The sequence below is a fragment of the Toxoplasma gondii genome, chromosome X (genome assembly GCF_000006565.2).
Source record: "Toxoplasma gondii ME49 chromosome X, whole genome shotgun sequence".
Taxonomy (NCBI): domain Eukaryota; phylum Apicomplexa; class Conoidasida; order Eucoccidiorida; family Sarcocystidae; genus Toxoplasma; species Toxoplasma gondii.
In genome coordinates, this window is record NC_031478.1 from 3914405 (window position 1) to 3940178 (window position 25774).

Consider the following 25774-nt stretch of genomic DNA (forward strand, 5'->3'; position numbering starts at 1 on the left):
GTCGAAGTCTCCGTCAAATTTGATACCAGATTATACATGTGTTAGCCAGTAAATGTGTGCCTGATCTCCGAATTACAAACCCAGCGTCAGACCATATATCAGTCGTGTAGAAAGAATGATTGAGCGTCAATTCTTGGATGGAACGGCGTGTGCAACTGCAGCAAACTCCTAGTATAACATGTCGTTGTGGCTTTACGACTCCTCAGAAGCTCCAGGCGACAAGCTTCATATTCTATTCATATCTGTGATGGTAAACACAGTAACGAACTGGCGAAACCCGCATCAGTATGTTACGCAGTGTCACAGAAGACCAGACCCGATAATCGGGAGTAACCTACAGCTACGGCAAATGCGTCGATAGAAGATTTAGCCGGTGCCTCTCCGCTCAGCGGCACGGCGGGGATTCCACTCAGAAAACAACACAAGCGAGAATCCCTGTTGAACATCACGTAATATTTTTTTTGGGCTAATACGGATATACACTTCGCAGTATCGGCACCGTGACTTGGATTCTTACCTTCGAGGGGGGCCTCTCCTTCGAGGGTCCAAATACTGTTTCACTAGCAACGCATATACGCGTTGAACGTTAGTGTAGAAAAACAACCAAACACCAACCGTACGCCATGCGTTTTTACTGCAGACGTGTTGAGAATATTCGAGGATTTGCCATGGCGCAACCGCGAATGCTACGAGATCAAAAGGTGAAAAACCAGAGATGGTAGGAAGCGAGCACTACTTCAACTGGAATCCTGAACGAGGCAAAATGGATGCATGCATCTGAGTAGATTTATAACATCACAAAAAATGCCTTTACTAAACAATGCAGAAGCACAAGGAGTGGCGACAACAACTCTGGGGGAAGGTGATAATGTTTTGTATAATGATGTGTGAGATAACGGCCATGCATTCTCGTGATGTACTACGAAGAACCACCTGCGTAACCCCTCTTGACCCAGTACCGTTTCTGACGGTGTGCTGTTATTTGTCATCAACTCGAATCCCCCAATGGTCGGTGCGGGTAGCTGTGATTACCTCTTGTCCTCGCAGCGAAAGCTCCTCTTACCGGTTTGTCACCTCCTACGTGATCGCAGGGAACCATAGTGTTACCAGTGCGGGGAATCCTACTTGATGGGGGCACGCCCGGTTCTGTGTGTTATCAACTGTCTCCATGGTTTTCTCAGTAGCCGTCTAATGTCCGCTGCACCGCTGCATGTAAATGCGGATCAACATACACATACAAGTTGGGGATAACCATTCAGCGGAAGCACCGGGACCAAACTCTGTCGAGATTCGTCAATAGAGGGCTACACCTTTTTAACGACAAACAACCGGTGTGATAGTTATCCTGGTTTCGTGGCGTCAGAAGAGTGTATTTCACTGAGGCCGGCTCTCCTGACGCAAGCCACCTGCGAATACTGATAGAAGTTGGCGTCATCATGCAGTCCCTCGAATTGAACGGTCACCATGCTTCACAGATTTACATCAGACAACAGGCAACTGACGAATATTGTCTACATTATACAATAGCACATGCCTGTTCGCTGCCGTATAGCTGAGCACATGATACGTCGGCCTGCGATCCACGATTGATCGAACACCCTTATTTGAGCTATATTCCTTGAGGGAGACGTAAATGGCTCGACTTACCCTCACACGAATGGGGCCCTCATTGAGAAATTGTCCTCTGCATTAATTGCTTCGACAAGGACGACAGATGAACCACTTGAACCAGGCTAGCACCGCTTGCAGCAGCGATAACTGATGATGCAGCAATAGTGAGACCTGTCGTCTGAGGAATGGAATCAAATCGCTACAAGATCTGCTCTGCCCCTGTCGACGGTTCTGCATTCCGAACTTCGATGGCCCGGGTACTGACGTCGTCTGTCACACAGGACCGACAACAGCATAGGCCGACTTGGCACGTGTGTCAAACCGGACACAGGTAGGTTACTTGGCTTGACAATGCGATATTAAGAACGAAGAGCGGCCCGTGTGTTGCTAGAAGGAACACAGACCTGATGCAGTAACTTAAGGCGTTTTACTTAACAGGTAAGCTGAGTTGCGTCAACAACTGAACGAGGCTTCCACTCGGTAACGGACTCTGGTCGGTTTACCATATCGAGTCATCCTTTGCGTACACACAGACTTCAGTCCTGGCAGGGTAAAAATTTTGTGCGGTGGTCCGAACTCACAGGGTCACAACTTACGAACTGGTCATGGAACGATTCCCTTGCGTTTGTCACTTCGGAGAAGAACGCCAAATGACAAAACGCATCCGTCCAGCATTCCTCACTGTCATAAGAACTTTCGAATGTGGTCTGGTTCTCGCCCGACCTTTACTCATTTCAAATCTTATCCAACGAGCATGTTCGTGTTCCGGAGTAAAACATGAATGCCTTAGAGTTCCGACGCCTCATGGAGTCGCTGTATAACGGGTGGCACCGCCACGCGAAAGGTGGCAGAACGTAGATGTATGTCTATTAGTTAGTTTTCCTAGTATCCAGGCACGGCCGGATATCGCTCTCCATCACTATGTCGAAGGCAAACAGGCAACAGCGATCAACAGCTGTCGAGAAGTACTTTGGAGACGGTTCTCATTCACAGTAATTTGTGTGATGATCGAACGGCCCAGCGTTTCCTCGTGAATGTGTAAAAGAAGGCTGGAAGCATGTTAATCGCAGCTCTGCTTCATTGCTGTCCGAAGTCGACGATGAGTTCCAGAGAAGCCGGTGATTGTGTCCAAAGCCTTTAGCGGAGAAACAACAAAGCTTAGCCACGAGAGTGGCTTCCTTACCGGGACAAATAGCGTGAACGAATTTGCAGGCCCACCTCTTGCCAGGTTTCAATATTTGTCTTGAGGTAAATATCATACCACCGTTTATCATCACTGCGTAACGTACTGAGCGAACATGTGTAAGAAAACAAGATTCAGCTTCCAATGGAAAAGAGCAATGCCGCTGTCTCCGAAACAGATACCGAAAATATCCGTTACGACTTGGTTGCTCATTGTCCACCACCCGCACTCGCGCTCGTTACAAGTCCGCGCCCCCGTCGTGGAGTGTTTAGGCTTGCAACAGGTGTTCCTGGCCAGACAGAGCCGCATTCCCCTTTAACAGAGACTTGGCTTCCTTCCTGGCAAAAGAGCAGCATGCTCGAACTGCCCTCTTAGAGCATGTAAAACAATGCGGCGGTAAAGGGAATGAGTTCAAGTGCCGTTTCTGCTTCCCGAGGACAAGGTCGATGATTTGGATAGTTGTGATGAGGAGTTGTCGAAATCCCGAATCCTGGAACGGTTCGCCTGAGTCGCATACGAGAACCGAAGACTCTCATTGGAAGCCCAGTCAGCCTGCTGGCTGCAAATAACAACTACAACACCGCCAAAGTAAGCTCTGTCATGCGGAAAACTCTGCGACGCCATACGGACGCTATTGGTAGTACGGCACCAGCGAAGCCTGTCACTAGTGGAGACAAATTCATAACGGAGTCGCCTATCCGATAAACTTGATGCTCGGACGTCCCTTCATTGTTTCGCCTCCAAGGGTGATCCGCCATAAGACGATGCCACGGTATCGGTGTCGGCTAGTCAGGGTGTGGCCGGAAGGGGAAGCATCGTTGACACACCATCAGAAATTCGACGACTTCCGCAACGAAAAACGAACGGCTGCTCGCCACTCCGTCTTGAGGCGGCTGAGCTGATGATGGCACGTTAGGAAGAAAGAAATGTGGCTCCGTGACAGAGGCTGTCTGCTCCTCACCCGAGTATTGCGCGTCTGTGTTGTGGGAGATCCGCAACTAACGTGTCTTCGGTGCGTTCAGTGACCATTCCATGCAGGCCGTGAAGCAGAAGTCTCGCGAGCAACAGGCTTCCTGCCAATAACGTTTCGGCGAGCGACTGGTCATTCACAGAACACGGCGGAACAAACGCCTGACGGCTGCTCTGGCCACAAATCAATCGTGGGCACTGTTACAGACCGGAACCACTACATTTCCCACCCGTCTTCGGACTAGCCATTCTGGGAAAAAAATTCAGAGAATGCACTGACACGCGGCTTCCTGCGGTGTGACATCTTTCGTTCGGCCTCTCGTGGCCGACTCCGTATCCGGTATTTCACCAAGCATCGTCGCTTAAGGGTCGAGCTCGATGGCTCAACGTGAATCGAGCCCGTCCACTGCCATGCATCGGTGGGTCTATGAAGGCATTCCCGTGGCACGAAGCATAACGGTGTTAGTCCGAATTACGGCATTGTTCGATGATGAAGCGGGGCACCGCCCTAACATCCAATCGCACCCGCAGCAATCAGCGTATGTTCTGCGATAGCCGAATGACCAGGCCCAAGACGAGCCACGAACGCAGTTAAGCCCTTCCGCTTATTCAGGGAGCCGACATGTCACGGGCCTGCTGAAGCACTCCACAGTGGCCACTGGTCCTACGGGTTATTTCGTTGATCGTAGTAAACAGTTCGGTATCGGAAATCAACGGATGTCTCGGAAACAGGCGGTGAGAGTCGACGCCGGCCCAACGCCGCAGTATCCCTGAACAAAGCGGCAAAACCCGCTGGTGGTCATCCAGTGCTTCGGTATAGCACGGATCACGATGTTTTGCTCGTTGGTCCATTGCGGGAGGTCATAGAAGAAGCCGTGTGTCGTTAAGCCGAAGAAAGACAGCCACCGTGGCCGTTCTGAAAGGGCTGCAGTATTTGGCGTCGGTGACAGAAATCACAAACCTTACCGATGACCGTTACGTGAGAAATCCGCATTCTTTCTGCTGACAGTCACGTCGCCAGGCTGCTGTTGGAAGAGTGCGCGCGGGCTTGCCTCGCTGGTTCAGCAAAGCACGCGGGGCGCTTTTCTTTTTTCCGGGCTGTTAGTGTCCTTCGCTTCACCTTATTGCCTTCACCAGCATCGGCGGTTCTCAGCCCAGTTCTCGGGCGTCTGCGTCGTGCAGTGTCCGCCGGAAGCAATTTGCGTACGTCGCGTTCCAGCGCAAAAGGGAGCCGGCTGGGAAATCTTGTCGGGAACCTTTGACGGAATGACCCTGGAGACAGAAATCTTCTGTTCCAAAGGCAGGCGACTGCAGGTGAAGGGAAATAAGCTCCACGACAAACGCGGACGTCGTAGCGCAGGAGCAGACTGGTGCAGAGCCACGTTAGAGTGGCGTGAGCCTCGGAAGTAGAGCGCCGCCTACGTGAGACTGCCAGCCGGTGGGGTGCACAGCTCGCCTGCTTCTGTGTGCACGTCACCCAGCATGGCTTTCGTATCGTTGCGCGTCAGAAGGGTCTATGTCTGTCGGGATACCGGGAGCGTTACCTCCTTCCTTTTTTATTCTTTTGCAGGGATGCCCGCCCCGCCGTCCCGCTCATTCTTACCAAACTCGCGATTAGAGCACGTCGCGGGACTGAATGCTGGGGAGGAGACGATGTGATAAATCGACTGGACCGTGACGGAGACGCAGCCACAAGCTAGTCGGTAATACCACGCTACCTGTGTTACGGCCACATATAGAAATACTTACGTATCACTCGGGTGATAGGGTTTGCGAGGCACAACTGTTCCGCACTAAACCATAGCGCACACGGTTAGTCGTCTTTCGCAGGTAGACCTGAGTTGCTTCCCAGACACCTCCAGAGTGAATACAGAGTGGAGAAACCGGTTCAGCGAACGAGTGTTTCCATAAGAACAGTTGTCCGACTCCGGTGATTTTGGACACAGTGCCGGCGGACGAGTTCTCGTTGGACTGGACTGTTTGATGCTGCGTAGGCCCTTCTTTATATTGGCAGACGAGGTATACAATTGGTTGGCGGAAGCCGGTTCGTCTGCCGATCCGGGCAGAAAATATCGAGTGGCGTTTCATATCGCTTGTTAGTGGCATCATGCAAGACGCGCCGGGAAGCTTTCTTGCATCGAACGGAGCTGGAGGAAAAATTTGGAACGATCACAACAGCATCGTCGGACGTGCGACAAAAAAGGCACAGCAGTGGGGCCGCGGTAGGCCAACACCCATATGTGGAAGCTTATGCAAATTCGCGTGTCGTGTCGACCGAGCAGGCCCGCAGACCTGAGACCCGCGGCTCGCGCCGTTCAGCTCCCACGGCGTTAGTAACCTCAACCTGGCTTCACACCGTTGAATATTTCCGAGGGCTCGCGCGCAGATATCACTCACGCACGGAGAGGGGTATCACGTTACTTGTTAAGCTAAAGGGTCGGCGTGTTTATAAGCAGCTGGTTGGTTGACGGGAAATCATTCACTCTTCGGCCACCCGGCAACAGCGGGCGAAAAGCGGCGGAGTCGGTATCCCGCAGCAGATTAGAGGGAATCACCGTGCTGAGTTGGACCAAGCGTTCTCCGCTCACCGCAACATGTTGGCCGGTGCTTTCGCCCGGTCCCGCAATCGTGCTCAGCACCCGCATATTCCAGATGCAGCATACCCCACCGTAAGAGAGATCTGGATGGCGGTAGGTCGTGGCACACGCCAGGCTTCCCCGGGAATTATGGTTTTTGCATCGAGCGGCCTTTGTGTGAAGTGGAGCGAGATAAGCGACCGGACAATCGCAACAAATACCTATGTTGAAAAAGAGACGTGCCATCGAGAAGAGCAAAGCGGAAAAAAAGCGACATCGGATACCGGCCTTTGTGAGCGGAGTCGCCCTGTCCTCGAGACGGAATGACCGACACCACACTGGCAACACCAGTCTTGCCGGGAAGCCGCAAATAAGGTTCCGAATACCGCATGCAGACCCACGTGTCGAAATTGTGTCAATCTATACACTGGGTCAGTTACCATTCTGATGCAGTTTTAGAGGAAAAACTAGCTTCGCAAACGTCGCCTTCCACGAATGTGTTTACGGAAGCGGGGAGTTTCGGGGTTCCCCGGGGATCGTGTTCAGTCAAAATTTGCGGGTCAAGTTAGGCCACATGGTGCCAGCTCCCATCCGGTGGCCTGCCACTCGTATGCAATCTGAAATGGCGGGATGCGCAGCGGAAAACGGTTTCGCCTTTTCCATGACTTTTCGGCAAAGCCTGTCAGGGGATTCTTGATCTAGCGCGGGACGCAACGTTGCTTGCAATTGATGAATAGAACGTCGAACTGACAAGTTCCAACAGCTTGCCCATCTATATAACTTCTGGAACTCATGTTTCTCAATCTTTGTGCCGGCCTTGTCTAGAGGAACTGGTGTCAGCAAAATTTTTTCTGTCTCTCGCAACGCACTCGTTGCTCCGGTACGATATGCAGCCCTGATTCCCTGTAACTTTGACTTGTCTTTAGCTTGGCGTTCGACACAGCCGGTTTTGGAGCAGTCGTCCTAGCCGTCTGGTGTTTCACCCGGAATTCGTGATATGCAAAAAGCGTAACCAGTGCCGCGTAGCGCAGTCGAGGAGAGAAGAAGCTTTCAACTAATGCCGTCTGATAATTATTTCTCGTCGATTTAACTTCGATGGCGCTGTTGTTTTCTCTGCCGGACTGTGTTAAACTGCTGAGCAGCTCCTCATAATTGATGGACTCTATGCTCCATTGCCATCCAAGGATACGTACTGCCATCATTCGAGCATTCACCGAATCGCATATGATTTTTGGTTTTCCCGTTGAGGCTGATTGATTCTGTGCCATGTAGGACCAAACACATGCGTCAGCCTCCCGTGGTCCCATGAAATCCGTGCTCTGCTATACTACCCCAAACATGGTACTAAATCACGAATCCCGCAGTGTGTCAGCTTGGGGGTAAAAGGTCAACAGAGTATTCCTGTGGTAGATCCTAGCTCACGACATTTCGAGGGAGTTAGGGGAAGGTTGTGCCTCCGTCAAAACAGGAGAATGACCCAGCAGAGGGAACCCTTTACATGTGCTTGTTACAATGTCGTTGGAGTCCGCAGGCATTGCCGAAGGAATACTTGTACCTTTTACCATGATTAGCTAGAGGGGGTAGTTCGACGTGCTATTACTACCTTCCTCCACCTTTTTGGTACAGCTATGTTGCGACTTCAGAGACCTTTGAAACCTGAAAAGCGGCCGAGGCAGTTCACCGGTTGCCTCCACTGCTGGGAATTGCCACTTCATCATGCATCTGTTTTCCATGATTGCCGCTGTATAGCTCCTGAGCAGATCGATGACCACCGAATCAGTAAGGGGAGTTGGGTGGAGCTTAAGCTTCGGGGTCCCCATTCTCGTGTCGACAAATTCGTCACTGAATAAAAACTATGTTTTTCTGGAGTCAGCATAGTCGGTACGCGACTATTCCCCATTCGGTCCATTGAGATAGGCTGAAGAATAAAGACACGTTAGCTGATTCCTTTTCCATTTATTGGCATGTTCAAATCGAATCGACAAAGACATTGTCATAAGCAGGATATTGAAGCTTCCGTCATGATAGTAGACGCCACTGAACTGAAGTGTCAAATACATATTGGATAGATCTTTATAGTAACACCTCTGGGCGCCCTGTTAATAACAACTGCTCCATGAGAATTCAGAAATATGAGGGAGGCCAACCACTCTGGCTGGAAATCTCTTTCGTACGTAACTTATCGGCACCAGCAGACTCAGTTTATCAACATACAAGCTGCTGTGCGCTCTTCTCACAGGTGAAATTGTATCAATTTACACGACCCGAGCTGTCGTAACGCATCATCTTTTTAATGCGTCATAACGCTTACACTCTATGCGCCTCTCGACGGTAAATGGTCCGCCGGTGTTGGGAAGGAACGATGCCCGTCGACACTACTCAAATGCGACGTTTTATGGTAGGCAGACATTGATGGCAGCCAGATTATACGAGAGCTGTCGACACTGAGAAAAGCCGCCCAATGTAAGCACGGCACCTTTAAGGGAGACCGTGCACTAGTATTGAGAGGTATATTGTACAGCCCTGAGTACGCTCCAGTTCTGTTATGCCTCCATGTTCCCGAGCGTCGCTAGACATGCTTTGCTCCTCGTTGACGCTCCCCCTTAGAACACAAGTCCGATAACTGGTCGCTGTGGGCGTCCGCCAGAAAATCTGATCCTCTGTGGCATGTTGGACCGGCAGTTTCGACCCTGCTTCACGTTAAGGTCACGTGAATATCGGAGTATTTTTTGTGGAAAGTGTGTTATACCCTCACCATTTAAACACTGTTCTATGGTTTTTTCTTCCGATGCGAGACACATGCATATTTGTTTTCGTACCCGAGCGTCGAGGTGTCTTTCCAGGTTTCACTTCCTTCACACGCATCCTCTCCGGACGTTTTGTTTTGCCATCGTGTTGTTGAATTGTTAAAAACGTCATTTTACCTCGAGTCAGTGGGAAAGGGGAATGGATGACTGCCGCCGTAGGATTTGGAACAGCCGGGTCACCTGCGGGTTACGTTCCTGTCAAGTGGGTTTAGAGAGCAACAGTGGTAATCGGGAAGGTTTTTGTGCGCCATATACAATTCACCGTTTTACAAACTCGTCTCCTTGATGTCAGTAGTGAGCGCTGACATAATAAAGCCATTGTGCAGCAATAAGTCCTCCACGTGATGGCAGACTATGGTTACTGGGCAGGTGGCACTTTTTCAGGGACGAAGGCAATCCCGACAAGTGAACAGAAGCGCTTACAACACTGACTAAATCATAAAGCATGTTATATACCTTTCACAAAATACCCATGAAGCCGTCACCCAGGGCAGCCAGGATAATGAACAGGTAGTTTTCCCTGCCATATTCATTTTTAGTCGAGAACCCACCAACCCATATTGCTTTCTTGATTTTTCCTGTTAGCATATTAATATCAACCACCTGTTATAGTTTCAAGTTTCATTTTAGCCTCATCATTCATAATGGTGCCCCAGTACCCAGATTATTGGGAAGCAACTGCTTTGGGTGTTGTCTCGCCCGTTGCTCCATTGTTTGTCTTCTGGATGTTGTGGCAGGATTCATTGTCACAAGCTCACTACTGGTTCGACATTTCTGTTCGGCCATGACTTGTTCTAGAACACTGACATCTGAGTATAAAAAGGAACAAGAAAAATCATTTATTCTTTTGGCGGCGATGCATACCATCCTATCATCGACTGTCAAGCCATGTCACATGCTGTTGTACAACTGCATGTCTTCGGTAAGGTGCATAGAGGTATCAACCAACACAGAAACATGCCGCTATGCTCATGGGGATTAACGCACGGCGCTTTGGGAGAACCGCTGTACCTCTTTTGTTCCTAGTCTTTTTACGCTCCTGCCGCGTTGGGTCCAGAGTTCATCGGTTCTGGCTAGGTGTTGGGGTTGTGACATTTTCTTGTCCTACAATGTCGGCCGTCGGACGAGTGGTGACAAGAGAGACGGTGACTTCAACAGTGCCAACTATAGTGCGGGTGTAGAGAAGAATGGACTGAGATGCTCACTCACACACATTTTCAGGGCAGTATGACACGCTTGCCCTTGCGAAACCAGTTCATTCACAGGGCGCCACAGAATCACCTCACGGTAGAAATCTACCATCCATTGCCCTTCGACGTCATTCTTTCGCAACAACACTGATATCCGTGGCAACTTGACGCTCCCTCTTTGAATAAGCTCATCATCCTGACTATTCGTTTTTGTTACTGGAATGGGAGTTAACACATGAAGAGCTTGTCCGGCAACACGAGAAAAGCGCTATGAACGTAGAGTGGAGACAGCTGACAACCAGAATTACTAGGCCAGAAGCACATTTCAACGTCAAAAGTACAGCGTGCCTATACGAAACCCACAACTCTTGTTGGGATTTCCGGCAGGCGACCGACTGCTTCGCATTTTACGGAAAAAACATATTTTTTCTCCTTGTCTATAGTGAAGAGAAGTAACTGCATCGGTTTGTTTTCTTTGCGGAGGAGGACACGTGCCTCTACACGTAATCGAACTCTTTGCTCGATTGTTCTCTTGTTTTCCACAATGGAGCTGTTATTTTCATTAAGTCCGAGAGCCAGAAATACAAGGCTTTTCAGTAAGACGGATTGGACCACATAAGCCTACTATCCCGCTCCCAACAAAACAATCACCAGAAAATTAGGGAACTGGAGAGCAGAAACCTTGCCAGATGGGAGAACAAATTAGGAGACGCGTGGTGGTCCGTTGTGGCTCTGCGAAGTCCCGGAGAAACTCCCGTCTACGGACTAGCCGTGGACACATCTTTGGCTTGTAGGAAAGCTGAACGGCTGCAGGGTAGAGGTTGAGCTTTTGGGCAACGGACATGATTAGCGAGCGCCGCGACCACAAGGACTAGAGGAAGAAGAAATACAAGCGAATCCACAACTTAGAGATTTATGCCTTGTAGCTCGAGCACAAGCCGTCCACCTTCTTAGTAGCGACGACAAGTCCAATGATAAGACCTGTAAGAGTGGCAAAACGACACAAAAACGTGGAAAGGTTTTCACCAAACACCTGATTCTTGTATCGTTGATAGATCTCCATACATCGAAACTCGATAAACTGTGCCACCAGAACGCAGCAAAACGAAGCACGAGAGCTGTAAAGAATTGCAAATCAGCTCACACATGATCGGCAGGGCAGCACGTACACTGTTCACAACTGAACGCGAACTCACCGTAAAGTCCAAGAGCCTCGGCGAAAATGAGGATAAGCATCATGCCGCAAAAGCTTAGGCTGCTGCGCGTTAGCGCGAACACCTGATCACATAACGACAGGAAAAGATCGTTATGCGTGATGAACGCAAACACGTGGAAAAAAGGTATCATGGCAGCGCTCCTCTGACTAACTCTGGCCTCCAACGGCCACATTCGGTGTGAAAGAGCTCGTGAACACTACTATATGTAAGAACCTTTTGCGTAATGATTGTACTGTAACTCCATTAGAGGAAATTCCGCCTATCGCTATCAATAACTATGTCCGCCTTTAGCGTTGGCCATGCGAATGAATTTGTGACTATGGACTACACCGCTTTACGACCGTGTTACGAAGTACTTACCAGCATCACCAACGATGCCGATCGCGAGTCCAGCCGCCATTGCACTGAGACCGACAGTCAGTCCTGCTGCGAGGTGGCCATAGCCTGCGAACCACAATACACAAAAGCACGCATATTTTACTTTTCATTAAACAACCATGGAATACATGATTCGATATCTGAACACTGCAACTGTCTTGGGAGAGTGAATCTGGTCGCCCCGATGATATTATGATGCCTTGTTCAAATCGGCCCGCACAAACGTGCCACATCTGATACCTTCAAGTGATGCTGTCGGATACTCTCAAGTTTCATGTTGCCAACAGTAACATTGCTTCCCGGCTACTGTTCGAGGGGCTCACCGGCATAGCTCGAGTAGGTGTCAGGGGTGTCCACTGTACATACAAACAAAAATAAGGTCAGACAACAGCGTAGACAGTTTCGCTATTCACAAGACACCGCTCCTCCAATGCGAACAGAGAATGGCGGAGCTCTCCGGAGCGACTGACCCACAGGTTGTAGTGACGGAATTATAAGGAGTCGATACTTCCGCTGCGATTTCCCCCAACAGAATCTGGCGCTGTGGATTCATTCGTAGAGACAATCAATAAGCGCGGCGTTTGCTGCCCTCATTGAAATCTGTATTTACATGTAAATCTAGTAAAATCTGAACTAATCCACTTGTTCAGATAGGTATAGTACATACGAACATAAGAGCTGTAAAGAGAATAGCCCAAATACATAAATATAATTTTTAGCTCCTGCACAGGATCTCGCAAACACATATAGCAAGGAAGCTAATAGAACAAATGCTGACAGAAGTGACTGAAGGTAAGTATAACCACGCAGATGCAACGTGTGTGATCCCGGCAATAATTTTATGGAACTCTGGACAAGGAGACTCACTTGAGCCGTTGATGACGATGGAGATAATGAGGCCGTAGATACCCAAGATACCAGCCATAACGACTGGAATGATAGACCTCATTACCAGATCCGGACGCATGACACCCATGCTGCTGATTCCAACACCACTCTTGGCCGTACCATAGGCTGCTCCCAAGTCTGAGGGCAACAACGCAAATACAGCAGCACAACGGAATTAGACACCACCATGCACCCTATGTTAAGTCTGTTGGCTCGACTGACAGCAGGTAGCACCGTATATGTAGATTTCCCCCCGTAGAGAAGACTTATGAACTCGGAGTTCTGACAATCATCAGCAGGCCAACCAGGGCGCTCTTCCGGGAATAGCCAGCAGCAAGATCACACATTTACAAAACACCGAGCAACGTGTGGGTTCAACCGTCAGAAAAGCGAGCGCACTACCACCATGCAATAACTCCATTGAAGAAGCAGCTCATTTAGACAGTGTGCAGACACACAGAAGACGTGGTATGGAGTGTGACATGCCGATGTAACTGTTACGTGGTGTGTAAAACCTGGTCCAATACGATATCCGGAGGCGGGACACGGCACATGATGAACTTTCTGCACGTCCCTCTCCGACGACAAAAGGCAACTGTATTCACTCATCACGGATCGAGCAATGGAAATAAAATAAAATGCTCACGCACCACCACCCGGGTATGAGTAGAAACGAAAAGGATAAGCGGGGCGTGAGAAGTGAGTTTACTGGTGCGCCCGCTTTCACAGATTTCGGGACTGCAGGGTCCGTCAGTCCAGGTCGGTCAACGATTCCAGCATGTGACCGATTGTGAGCAACGTTCCATTCGCTGGAACAGAGCGGTACTGGAGACATGCTACAGACTCAGGACTTACTGGAGAAAACCATGGCCGCCGTGATACCCATGAACCCGAAGAAAGTCGAGTTCGGGTCACACTGGAGAAATGCAGACCAGAACATTGCGGCAAAGTTAAAGAACTCGAAAAATATGGTGTCGGTCGCTGCTGCAAGAAAAGTCAGCAAGTGCAGCGGTGATTCTGCGAAGAAACTAGAGAGTTTCGACCAACTGCAACTGGACTCGAAGAAATGGGGGGGAACGCCTTACTAGATGAACTCTTACACCCGCAACATGCAAACAGCAAGTGTAGAGACACAATGGTGGACGAGACAGAATGTGAGAAAGGATGAAAAACTCAGAGCCACACACAGAAAAGCAAACTGTCACCCAGGTTCTTTGCGATTGACGGCTGCGCCGACCGTTTTTAGCCGCTCATTCTGTTTCCACCCCCCCACTTTCGTCGAACAACCGCTATTATCGTGGAACCACTTTGGGGTAAGGGGCGGCACCAACAAGCGGGATGACGGCCGGGCGCCCTCAGCCGGCGTGTACGTACAGTACAGCAAGGCCGCCCACCTGCTGTGCTGCGAGAGCGTCTTTGCAGCTTTCGTCGGCCCACCCACTCGACGGTTACTGCCACCAGCCTTAAGCAGAGGATACAGTCTCTTTTTCTTGGGAATCCATGTAGTTGCGGTAGGGAATCGGTTCTTCGAAGAGTGCAAATATCCCCGTTCTGAGGGATGTGAACACGAGCCAGCCAGCCGCCTTGTGGTGGCGTGCTCACTGCCGGTTCGCAAACGACGGGGAAATAACCGAGCCACCGATTCGAGTTCGTCATACCAACAGACCGGTTTACGAGTTTCTCACACATTTAGACCCTTGAAGACGATTTTCCCGAGTGAATTTGAGGAAGTGCCGGATTTTGCAAGGTCTGTTGCTTACGTGACGACAGCGTTGATATAAAAGGGTAGTTGTTTCCGGGAACCAACCCCGAGGCCAGCATGCACGGACTACACAGGATGCAGTCCGTGCCAGGCGGCGCGCAAACACTTCTGCTCTCAAGTGAACGTTTTCAGTTTCTAACCCTTAAGCGGAAAAAATGATGATGTGAGTGCAGCGCTCATATAGTGGACTGTCTTTTAAGAAAGGAATTGGCTGTAACGCTTTATTCCAAGGAGAACCACAGGTGTGCGCTACAGTGAGAGTTCACTCGGCGATTATCACCCACGTTGCTATGTTTGTCCTTCCGACGCCTCAAGGTTCTAGTAACATTTCATCCACAGGAATGATAATCACCAGTAGACGATATTAAATGGCATAGCGGCGTAGACCGCCACTGAGTACGCTTGATGGTATGTGATTCCTCCATTGACCGTCGAACTGCATGTGGTAGAATTCGTTCAAGGCCGCTTTGTCAGAATGTGCTAGTGTGTAAAATGAGGGGACGTGCCAGCATGCCTTATTGAAGGAAGGAGTCCCTGTGATTTGATAAGTTGTAAGAGGTAAGCAGTAGATGCAGGCGTGCCTCTGTCGGTGCGGATGCCTCAGCGCGCAGAGGGAGCGTCTACCCAGCATTTTCTTTGCTCTGAAGTTGATCAGAGCGTTGGCGTGCCTGATCTGAATTAGCTGCAGTTACAGACAGTCTGGGTTTGGATTTGTTAGCCTGCACATGGATCGAAAAAAATGTGTCTGCATTCCCTACAGTACTTGCACTTCGCTGTTCGGAGTGGATACACTCCACCGTCGTCAACGTAACGGTTAGCAACGACCTCAGCGCCAGCTTTCATAGCTTCTGAATCGGACTGTTCTTCTGATACGTGGATTCTGCGCGCCGGGGTTCCTTTCTCGAATCTTTTCGAAGTTTAGTCGATTCTCAAGTTCCGAGCGACCAACAGAAACGTCTGCCTACTGTTCTTGTCCCGAGACTGGCTAGTCCCCTACAGTTCTACGTAATAGCGTTATTGTCCCAAAGGAACTGCGTACTGTCTGCAGCACATCTGCATCAGTTTCGATTCCCAGTACCGTTTATTCTGCAGCGAAGTTAATGCAAGTGTGAGCCACTCCGGTCAACAAGCTTCGCCACCTGAATCGTTAGAGTAAGAAGCAACTTAATCCACGCAGACGGTGCCACTAACACTGACCCAGAGTAATTCCCCGCTGCACGGTCCAGGACTCGGTGGAGTACCTCATGAAAGCTGCATCTCTGTTCCTCGGATGACTAAATCGACTGCCTATGTACGTCATGCCAAGTGCAGTCGCTGGCAATCTTGGCACATACTGGTCCCTTCGTTCTGACAGGTTACATATTGAATCACGAAAAGTGTATACTCTAGATTGTACTAGGCACTGTTTGTGTCGCTCCGTTAATCACGTGGACGCATCCGCAGAGTTCACCCGGTCTAGGTGCCGCTTTGAGGAGGAGAGCTGGAAACACGTAAGAGACACAGTCATCACGAGGAAACACCGTGGACGTTGATATTATTTCAATTAACAACTACGTACCTGCCGAGTGCTGAACACAATTTTTTTTATGGAGCTCGCATCTCATTTCCCCTTACCTTTTGCCCCAGCTCGTTGATGTGGAGACTTCTACGGCGCAAAAAAGCATAAACCACGAGCCGTCGAGTTTAGAGAACATTGTTCACACAATTGTCCTCGTATTACGCCTGTGTCGACGGCAGCACCAGTGCTGCGACAAACAGGTGTTTACGATTGCTCTGCTCTGAGTAACAGTTCAAAACCGTCGTTGCCATCAGATACAGCACTAAACCTATGTCGATATTATGGCAGAAAGATACCTTCTGCATACAAAGTGTTGCAGGTGCCGGGACAACTTCGACGGGTAGTGTGATAAAGTGCGGAAGAACACAGGGACTAGGAAGACGGAGACGGGCCAAGTAGAGGCCGCTCTTTGACCCCCCTTCTTGTAGAGGTGGCCGCAACTGGTGCCAAAAGAGAAGGAGAACAGCCGAATAGCTAGCAGAAAACAGATTAAAGGAAAATTCGCATGTGGTGTTATTCATTGCCTGTTATGTGTCCAACAAAGATATCGACGCCAACTGATAAGCCGTTTCTGCCCCCTGCTTCCCTAAGACGCGTGCCGAAGACGTCAGGATTGATTCGGCCCGGTGCTGACCAATGCTATGGCTATGCGACGCATGGAAACAGCGAACGTGACACACCGAGCACGATCCTCGCTAAATAGAATAGGCCTTCTGGACAACTTGTGGTTGCGACGACGATTTGGTTCTTTTCTAACCTCCTAAGGTTCTCTGGATGTTTGGTATCTCGATACTGCTGAACGTGAGTTTACGTCTGGTTGCACGAGTTTGAGGCAGGGCCCCTTAGATGACCCCGTTATGCTTTCGGTAGGTGTTCGCAACTGCATGCGGCAAAAACGTGCCGACTCCGGAGGAATCCAGTGGAGTTCAACAATTTCTATGTTGGTTGCCGGACACAGAAAAGCGACTTTGGTCTAATAAGGAGCGTCTGCCTGTTTTGGTGTCGCCGCCTTTGTGGGACCTTCTGTGCTCCGGAGATCGAGCACACTGAATGCCGGCTAAGGCTTGTTTGCCAGTCTGCCTGTTCTGTATCTGACGTCTTTGATACATCTGCGGCCGAAACGCTTTGCAGCGAATCGGATCTCTATGAACCTTCCCTTGTGAAATATACCTACTTCCATCCAACTTCGGCCACTTCCAGATCGCACCTCCGCACCCGCGCTCTGGTGCTCACTGGCCAAGAGAACGGAACGGCGTTATATCGCGTGCCTGGGAGGGACATCAAGTCGCATTCGTAGCAACAACAACAACATACAGAGTCTGCAAACACGCTGAATGTATGGTTGCCTCGTCGTTCTCATGATTTTGAGCTCTGAATGAACTTATATTCCGCGTTCAGGTGCCCTAACACTAGGTCGCAGTATATTCGGACTGCTCAGTCCGCGTGTCTGTTGCTTTAGCGTGTTCGCTAGCGTTAACAAGGCAGTCAGAAAATTTCCTGCGGGTCAATGTAACTACATAATAACGTGCAACAGTGTAGTAACGAGAGGCTTCATCTGATGCTCATTTGTATGGTGTCCGACTGGGCGAAAGGCCCAAACTATGCGTTTTGTGTTCGTTGCCGCCGGTAACTCCATAGTAGTGGAAATAATACTGTAGTGCCCTGTCACTAGGCACAACTCGTGTACTGTTTGTGTGGGTTGTTTCTCGGGCGTAGCGCTGTTGCAACTGCTTAACAGCGACGGGTCGCTCGCTTCCGTCTTGGGTGGTCCGGCGTTGTGACTGGACCAGGGTGCTGCGCGGCGGCTCCTTTCGCTTTTGTGCCTTTTTGTTATTGTGATTGACGACAGTCTCCAGTAATAGAGAGCAAGACTATGAGGCCATCGAGACTGGTCTGCCGCGAGTGGCAATCCTTCTTTCAGTAAAGGCATCGTGTTCTTCATTCACTGCCACAGGCTTTATGTCAAGAATTTGAAGGGAGGCTTTTTCTAAGAGGAATGTCTGCCCAGGGTCAGCAGGGTGTCCGGTCAACAGTAGCGGCTGGCAAGAACCGCTTCTGGCAACCGGCACCTATCACCGTTCTGCTTGTTCTTTCATCATCATTTCTCTTCGCGTTCGCGGCTAATACCCCACAGAACAGTTCGACGACGGGTAAGGCTTTGGTCTCAGACGTCCCCTTCTCTGAGTGACAATACAAGCGCAACCATCGTCGCAAAGGAGGTTGTTTCGACGCGACATGATTTCGGGAAAGAGCGGAGAGAAGAAGTTACAATAAAGGATTAAACACGTGGTGCATCGTTTCCTGCAGAGATATGTTTCGTTGTGTGGTGGGCCGAAGCAGATTAGGCACCGCTGCATTTTCATTTGTCCGCAATGGCTTAGCGGAGCTTCAGAAGGTGCCTGTCCGAGCCGACTCGCTTATTGTATTGCGGAGGACCAGCTGGGGGTCGTTCCTTGCTGTTGCTGTTCTTTAGAATCACCGCCGTCACCACGTCAGTTTTCTGTGTGGGCGCTTGCCACGCTGATGGCGACTGCAAGGCCTGAGAGCGGTCAGATTGTTGTTTGCGTAATTGAGTGCTGTCATGTATCTGATCTCTGCAGGGCAGAGCACGCCTAGTGATGACCATGGCGTGTCAACAGAACATATCCACGATGCCGTCACGGTAGATGCGGCTGAACACGCTGGAGAGGATGAGATGACAGCTTGTTCACCGGAGGCGGCTCGCGTAATCGAAGCACGCGTGGCGACGCTGAAGGCGGAGACTGAGGCTGCGGTCGCGGAAGTGCGCAGAACAGAAGCCATGCAAAGAGAGTTGTTCGGTCGTCTCAACGCGAAAGTGCGCGCAATGAATGACCGCCTCGGTGAGTGAAGAGGAACATATCATGTTTTTTGGATTTCGCACCACCGACTGGAGCTGTGCCGTATAAACTGCAGCACCTGTTTTACTGGTTCAGAGGACTACTTTTAACTCGGGCAAAGCTGCATCTCGTGAAGTAGGAATTTTCGCTGGTTTGCCATGGGGATAGATGGCACTGTCGATTTGGGTCGCTCTGAAGACCTATCCGTCTACCTAGATTGAATGTGGTGAGGTATGCACGTGTGCCAACTTTTTGTGACAGATGAGCTTTCTGACGCGCAGAAAAGCCTAGCGAAGCGCCTGGAAACCACAGGTCAGCTGCTTATTGCGGATCGTGAAGAACAAGCAAAACGGTTCACAACCGATGTCGAAACGTACATTATCGAGTCGGGGCTGAAGAAGGCCGTCTTTCAGCAACGTGAAATTGCCGCCAAACTACAGACTCTTGCCGAGTCAAACCAGAAAGTGAGTAGTAAGGTACTTATGCAGTGGCAAGCACAGTTTGAGACCCCACGACTTGCCGCGAACTGGCTACAGGGTAAGAGAGACGAGAAGAGTTTCCTTCATTAAGTCGATACTGTAGTCGTTTGCAGAGTGACGTGCGTTTGAATCGGTGTTGGACGGAGAATATGGTAACGTCTTTGTTCCGGTCTACATCGGGAGTTGTTAACTCGTTCTTCAAAACGTACTGGATTCACGGTGTTTGCCCATCGTTTGGCGGTGGACGGAGGGGGCGGCGGCTCCACGGCTTGCCTAAAGACGCGGTTACCTTACATTTGTGCAGAGCACGGCGTGAAAAATACGTGAGACGCCCAGTACTTCTCTCTTGCTCATGCTTGCAGTTCGCGACCTTGCGGTGTTACTTGTGCGTGTTTCTCAGAGTAAGCAGGCTTTAGATGCTTTGCTTCAGCATGTGGACGACGAAAAGGAGCAAACGAAGCAGTGGATATCAACGGTCGTTCGCGACCTGGAGAAGTATGTCGAGGCACGCACTCAAACCACGCTCGAGAGTCTCCAGAGGGACGCGCAGGAGCACGCGAACTTTATGCAGCAGCAGCTGAATGACATGAAACTGGATCACTTGCTTCTACTGCAAGCTGTCAGCAGCGCAGAGACGCAGCTGAATGAACGCGGGATTGCCGGGGTAGACATTTCCCAGCTGGACGAGTCAGCGTCCTTCGAGAGGATGATGACGACGTTCGAGAAGGTCCTGAAGGAACAGCTCAAGGGGAAATTTGTGTAAGTCTCGCGAGGGAAACAGGTCACGTAACACCCTGTGCACGGCACAGGCAGCCCCCGCCCCCCAGACGCCGATGACGGAAACGGTCCGGGCCTTCTACGTGCATTCTGTCCGTGTTTTCAAAGAATCACGGTGCGCGTGGCAGGCAGTTAGCACAATGCGAGCACGGCTGCCACTGTACTGTGCCAATGTTGTCATGTTACAATTAGAGAATCTGTGTGTCTACATTCTCAGAAATGTACCATAGATTTGGAAGAGGCATATACAATGAAAACAGAAGTCACTGCCGTGGCAATTGACTGTAATGATCGTCTTGTCCCCCCTTCACGTTTCATATAGAGGCCATACCACACTCCCTACACGTACGTAATCCACGCGTGTCACGAAAGGACATTCGACCAAAAGAGGTAAACACAGGTCTGCATACACCGTATCGATGTGTTTCTGGATCTTTAGGTTGCCGATCTTCGTCGTGACGCAGTGCCCGGACTCCATGGAGAGAGTGGCGTTCATGAATACCTACCTGGTGCCATCGAAACGCAACTTTCGCGCCGTGTTTCAAGCTTTGGGACATACACCTCAAGCCTCTGCTGTTGTCATCCGGATTGAGTCAGTTATGGTTGAGGCTTGGATGGAGGTGAATGGAAAAGTGACAGGCATGCAGTACCTCACGCCTCCTGCTCACGAGGCGTTGACCGTGACCACCAAGGATCGGTTCGGCTTCGAATTTCTCAGGCGCGTGAGAGAGCTTGAAACAGGGGATTTTAAGGCTGATCCACACGGACGCAGCGTCGTTATTGCGTTTGTGGGGAATCGGAAGGGTAAGGAAAGCACATAAATACTAAATCATGTATCGTTTTAGCGTGCTTCAGGGTTGCGTCAATTCCATTACTGGGAAAATGAGTGTTCCGCGGGTGCACTCGTTGCTACTCACGGCTCGCCCTCCTCTAGAAAACGCTTGTGAATTCTGGTCCCGCATAGGGGGGAAGACCAGTTTTAGCTCAGAACAAAACAGAGGAATTCCTCATGCGCTGAACGTGTGGGAATTACGGCCAACTTCGTTGACTTTACTTTGGCGGCTCAACACCTGCACTGGGGCTACATAGCACTTTCCAATTCCAAGAGACTTGTGGAGCGAGTTTGTCCGCTGTTCTCGGAATCGCACATCGGCGACTGATAAATAGAAGGTGTTAAACGGGTGCTCTTGTAACTGCAGGGCGTATTGGAGGACTGCCGCTGACAGATGTAACCGAGTTCAACAAGTTCCAAGCCCTGCGTACCCTGGCAACCATGCATTCCTCTCCGATAAAGGAAACAAATAATCTTTGGCAAATCATGAAGACGGAGGTGGATATAGTAGCCACCTTCGCAGCCATGTACGTGATGAGGAACGAGGGAGGCATTCAGTTGTTTAGAGATACTCTACGGGGTTCGTGCCTGATAATTCCGGGACGATGTGAATTTCCTTGCATTTGCTGCCGCGTATACTTGTTGCGTTTCGACGTTCATGAGCGAAATATCTGCCCCAGTTTCAGAACAACTTAACAAAGGTCTTTATGCCGGGTAAATATTGTTTGCAAGGGAGCCTAACTGTTACACATCCCAACCGAAAACAGACTGTGTTTACGAAACAACTACGCTGCTGTTAGTGTCCATCCCCGGTGAGGCAGATAGTCATACGTGTGTCATTTTTGATTGAGGATTGCTCGGAGTGTATACTTAACCCGTCAGTGTAGTTTGGCATTCTTTTGGCCGACGGAGGCAGCCTCCTGGTCGCTCCTGCGAATATCCGTTGCGGTGGCATATCTCCGATCAGCTGGCGTTGTGGCTTCTGCTTCGGTGGATCATCTGGAGTGACCACAGTGGGCGTTATGGCTGGGACACCGCTTTGTTTGTTAAGTTCCGCATTTGCCTCTGCCTCATGGTTCTTCATATTGGTGATGTTCTGCAGGCCACGAGTTGAAGTTGGCGGGAGTTCACTACGCATTTACCAAGGAATCGCGCCGGAGCCGAGGCTGCCCGCATCTCCGTTTTGCAGGTGAGTGCGATGAGACACAAATAAAACAAGAGGAGAAAAAACAAAGGAAATATGTCACCATGCTATTTGTTGTTGAAGATCGAAGCAACATGATGCGGTGCTCGAGGGTGAAGCATAGCATCTCTTTCTTGGGTCTGCGACAACAGCTTCGCCACAGGCCTGGATCTATGTTTGCCGGATGAAGATTCAGCAGCAGGGCACGCAGTTTTGCGCTAAGAGGTGAAAGTTGTTCCTCTCTTTAGGATGAACAGTAGACTGACAGTACCGTAAATATTTTGTCGACCACAACCCTGCGAGTTATTTCGAATCCAACGTTGGAGAACCGAATATCTTACCAGTTTGTTGGCAACAGGAGATGTATGAGCCACCCTGACACCATCGAACTCGCACAGCCCCTTGCTGCTCAAAAAGCTTCATACGCGATGAAACCAAATGCTGGATTCAATTGATAGAAAAAGACACGGTCGGCGTCGTGTCGACCACCTTTCTGCGTTGCTATGCAAGACGGTGAGCTAAAGCAAAAACGTAGTGCCATGTTTGTGACGTCCTCAGAAACGCGTTCACGCTCATCCGAATAGAGGTCGCAAAATCCCCCCGTGGGAAGCAAGAATACGTCTATCCTAAGGCGTCACTGCTGAAGAAGGTGTTCGACATCCTTGTATCTACGAACACATCGCAGGATTCAGGCGGTGATGGTAGCTTTGCCGTCATCAGGGCAAACGTTAGCAATGCTGGTTGGCTGCAGTCTAAGCTCTATGCTACGGCAGACCGAATGGCAGTCGAAATCCATCGTCCCGTCCCTGGGACAGCTCCTCCCTCGTTCTCCAGTGAGGATGTTGCGGGGGAACACCGTGCCAATAGTATGGCTGCGGTTGTAGACCAAATACGAAAACAAATGACCGATGTCGTCCTTCCCAATATTGATCCTGAGGACAGCACCTCTCGTAGGCAGGTGCTTGTACACATTTGCGAAATCGGCGTTACCTGCAACTCGGATCGCCACCCGGAGGCCTGAAGGGGTGTTCTGCTGGGACCTGCACTTACCGGTGTTGTGAATGTCAAGTCCTATGTTCCAGTTTTGTCTTGACAGGCCGAACGAATCGTAGATGGTTCGGGGGGGCACGAAAGGCACGCCTGTTGTAAAGGATGGCTGCTGCGAAGCAGCTGCCACTGTTGCGAGACGCGGTTCTGATCCGTCAACAGGGCGCAGCCGGGAAAAGGAAGTGCATTCCCATATTGACAGGCAGAGCCGATAGTCGACCCATACAAATGTAGTTTCACCAGAATATTCTTTTTTATGGGGACAGTGTTTTGCTGTGTGAAACGGGTGTCTGTGGGGGTCGAATTGACTGAGCAAGCTTCCTCAGGGTGCAAAACTAAGCATTTGTCTATCACCGTCGTTGCCAGTTGAGAAAATGAGAAGCGAGTGGAACGGTGCAATATTGTCATTTATGATCAGGTGAAGGGAAACGATGTGTCACGTTGAGAGATATAACGTTGTGGAGAGAAGGAGAGTGTCGCTGGAGCTATGTGAGTGTTGAAACTAGAAGACTGAGGCAACGGGGGAGTATCGGGAGTGCCGGCGGTACTGAATCTCAGTACTTGCGTATTTCTTCTGTTTAGCGGTAGAGTTTACTACATCAATATTTCTTCCTTCCGGCAAACCGGTCATTCATTCCGTTATTGAAGTGACGAACTATGTGTGGAAGATTCGCCACGTCGCTGCCTCCTGTAGACATAGGCCTCTAGTCCGCTACCGTGAACTCATTTCAGAGGCGTTTCTCCCGCAACATTATTTCCTATAGCGTAGTGTAAGGCCCGCCCGCAGTCGACTCCAAGCACATGCACACTTTTTTATTCCGTTGTCTCGTAGGCTGGTAGCATTCCAGGATGCTATTACACGCGCTTCGATCGGCTCTGTAGATAAAACAATCCAAAGATCTAAAACATAACGCATCTGGTGTGTTCCTATCGTGTTCGACCCATTCACCGATGTGTAACGGCGCAAGTAGCCACAGTTAGGCAGGTGCGAACTATCACCACGAACGATATCTGTACTACTGGTAACGGGACCTTGTGACTGTTGCAAATTGACTGGAGGTCACTTCCCTAGTTCCCGCCGCGCAACAATGTCCTTATATATTACCAGGAGGGGCTGCGCTCTCCAACATCTTTTCTGCTGGCGAAGTTTCCTGAGGAACACCACACGTTTGGCTGAAGCAAAATCGTTGCTCGTGTCTTGTCATCAGGAAATCTGAGAGCATTAGGGGTTGTCCTGGGAGATCGGTTTCGACGCTTGCCTCACTACGCGCGACTCTCTAGGCGGCCACGATGCTTGTATCCGGGCCTGTGAATCTCCTCCGACAGAGTCAGGGAGGGAGGGAACGGCCGTTGCTTCGTCAGCATAACATTCGGACTCCCAGTCAAACCATCGATTGCCGTAGCCGCCGTCTTGAAGATGCCTCCTTGATGCGTATTTAGGTAACAGACCGTGGTGTCGCGTGTCATGAATGTTCACGCGACGCGGTTGGTTGCTGCAATTCTTGCCTCGCCGTTGAGTTCCTCTTCGTCGACACGACCGAGGAAGGATGGAACAAGAGCTTGTAGGTTAGAGGCACTCACGTCAGGAGACGCAAGCACCAGCCGACAAGAGCGAACCAGAGCGTGCCCGCCAGTTGCGAGCGCCACGGCGGTTTGCTCTAGCGCAGAGAGAGCGAGTGGCAGTTTTGCGTTGGTTGTTGTTCGACACCGTCTTGATGTCTGCATCACGGCGGCGAACTACGATGCTTCCGGATGACAGAGTAGATGTCCGAGGGAGGTGTTCCACCTCCAGCAGAAGTATTTTTTAGCTCAAGAGGCGAGTCTCGACCTGAGGCCACAGGACTTCGCCATTCATTGAGTCGTACGAAAACAAAGACACAACGATGAGTCAGTATATCTAGGTTCCATCAGATCTTAGTCGCCTGTCGGAATAGAAGTAAGCTTAATTGCAGAAGGGTGAAAATTGATTGACCAACCTTTCACGCGACATTGTCTGCAACTTGCAGACCTCGATTTTCACTATACTACTACCTTCTGTTATCTAGATGCTAATCAACACCGACCAGACAGGCAGTGTGAGTGTCCTGTTAGAAAATCATCTCGACTGGCTCCTTGTTTTCGCCCCTGCTGTAGTGGACGTTCTAATCATAAACGAGGAAGTACTGGTCTTTCCTAGCTGAGACAATTTCTGTTGAAGTTTACCACGCATATTATATAAACATATATGTATCGTTGCTACGTACACGAAACTGTATGCATGCTGGCAAAAGCCTTCCAGGGCATGCCTGCTGAAGCGCCCACTAAACCGTGTTTTGGTGACTCTCGCTCTAACTTGTAACTGCTTGCACTTACCCCGCGACCGTTTGGTACAGTGAAGGAAATATGCAACCGAATCTTCGAATGGCGCGACTGACTCGTTGGCAACCTCTAAAAAATCACTCTCAACGACGCAGCTCGGC

At 50.2% G+C, this 25774-nt stretch overlaps 2 protein-coding genes across 2 annotated transcripts; one reads left to right on the forward strand and one right to left on the reverse strand.

Moving 5' to 3' along the window:
* Window positions 1-10375: 10375 nt before the first annotated feature.
* On the reverse strand, window positions 10376-14557 carry TGME49_212310 (vacuolar ATP synthetase). Its single transcript, XM_018779570.1, has 6 exons — window positions 13675-14557; window positions 12799-12957; window positions 12255-12287; window positions 11914-11997; window positions 11533-11614; window positions 10376-11317 (listed from the first exon to the last, which is right to left on the reverse strand). Exons 1-6 carry the CDS (start codon window positions 13757-13759, stop codon window positions 11287-11289), a joined length of 474 nt encoding a protein of 157 aa, XP_018635887.1. The 5' UTR covers window positions 13760-14557; the 3' UTR covers window positions 10376-11286.
* A 2286-nt stretch (window positions 14558-16843) lies between these two features.
* TGME49_212300 (hypothetical protein) lies at window positions 16844-25735 on the forward strand. The gene is made up of 8 exons (XM_002371790.2): window positions 16844-18289; window positions 18740-19000; window positions 19259-19461; window positions 19877-20235; window positions 20693-21057; window positions 21453-21612; window positions 22188-22274; window positions 22827-25735. Exons 1-8 carry the CDS (start codon window positions 18136-18138, stop codon window positions 23287-23289), a joined length of 2052 nt encoding a protein of 683 aa, XP_002371831.1. The 5' UTR covers window positions 16844-18135; the 3' UTR covers window positions 23290-25735.
* Window positions 25736-25774: the final 39 nt, after the last annotated feature.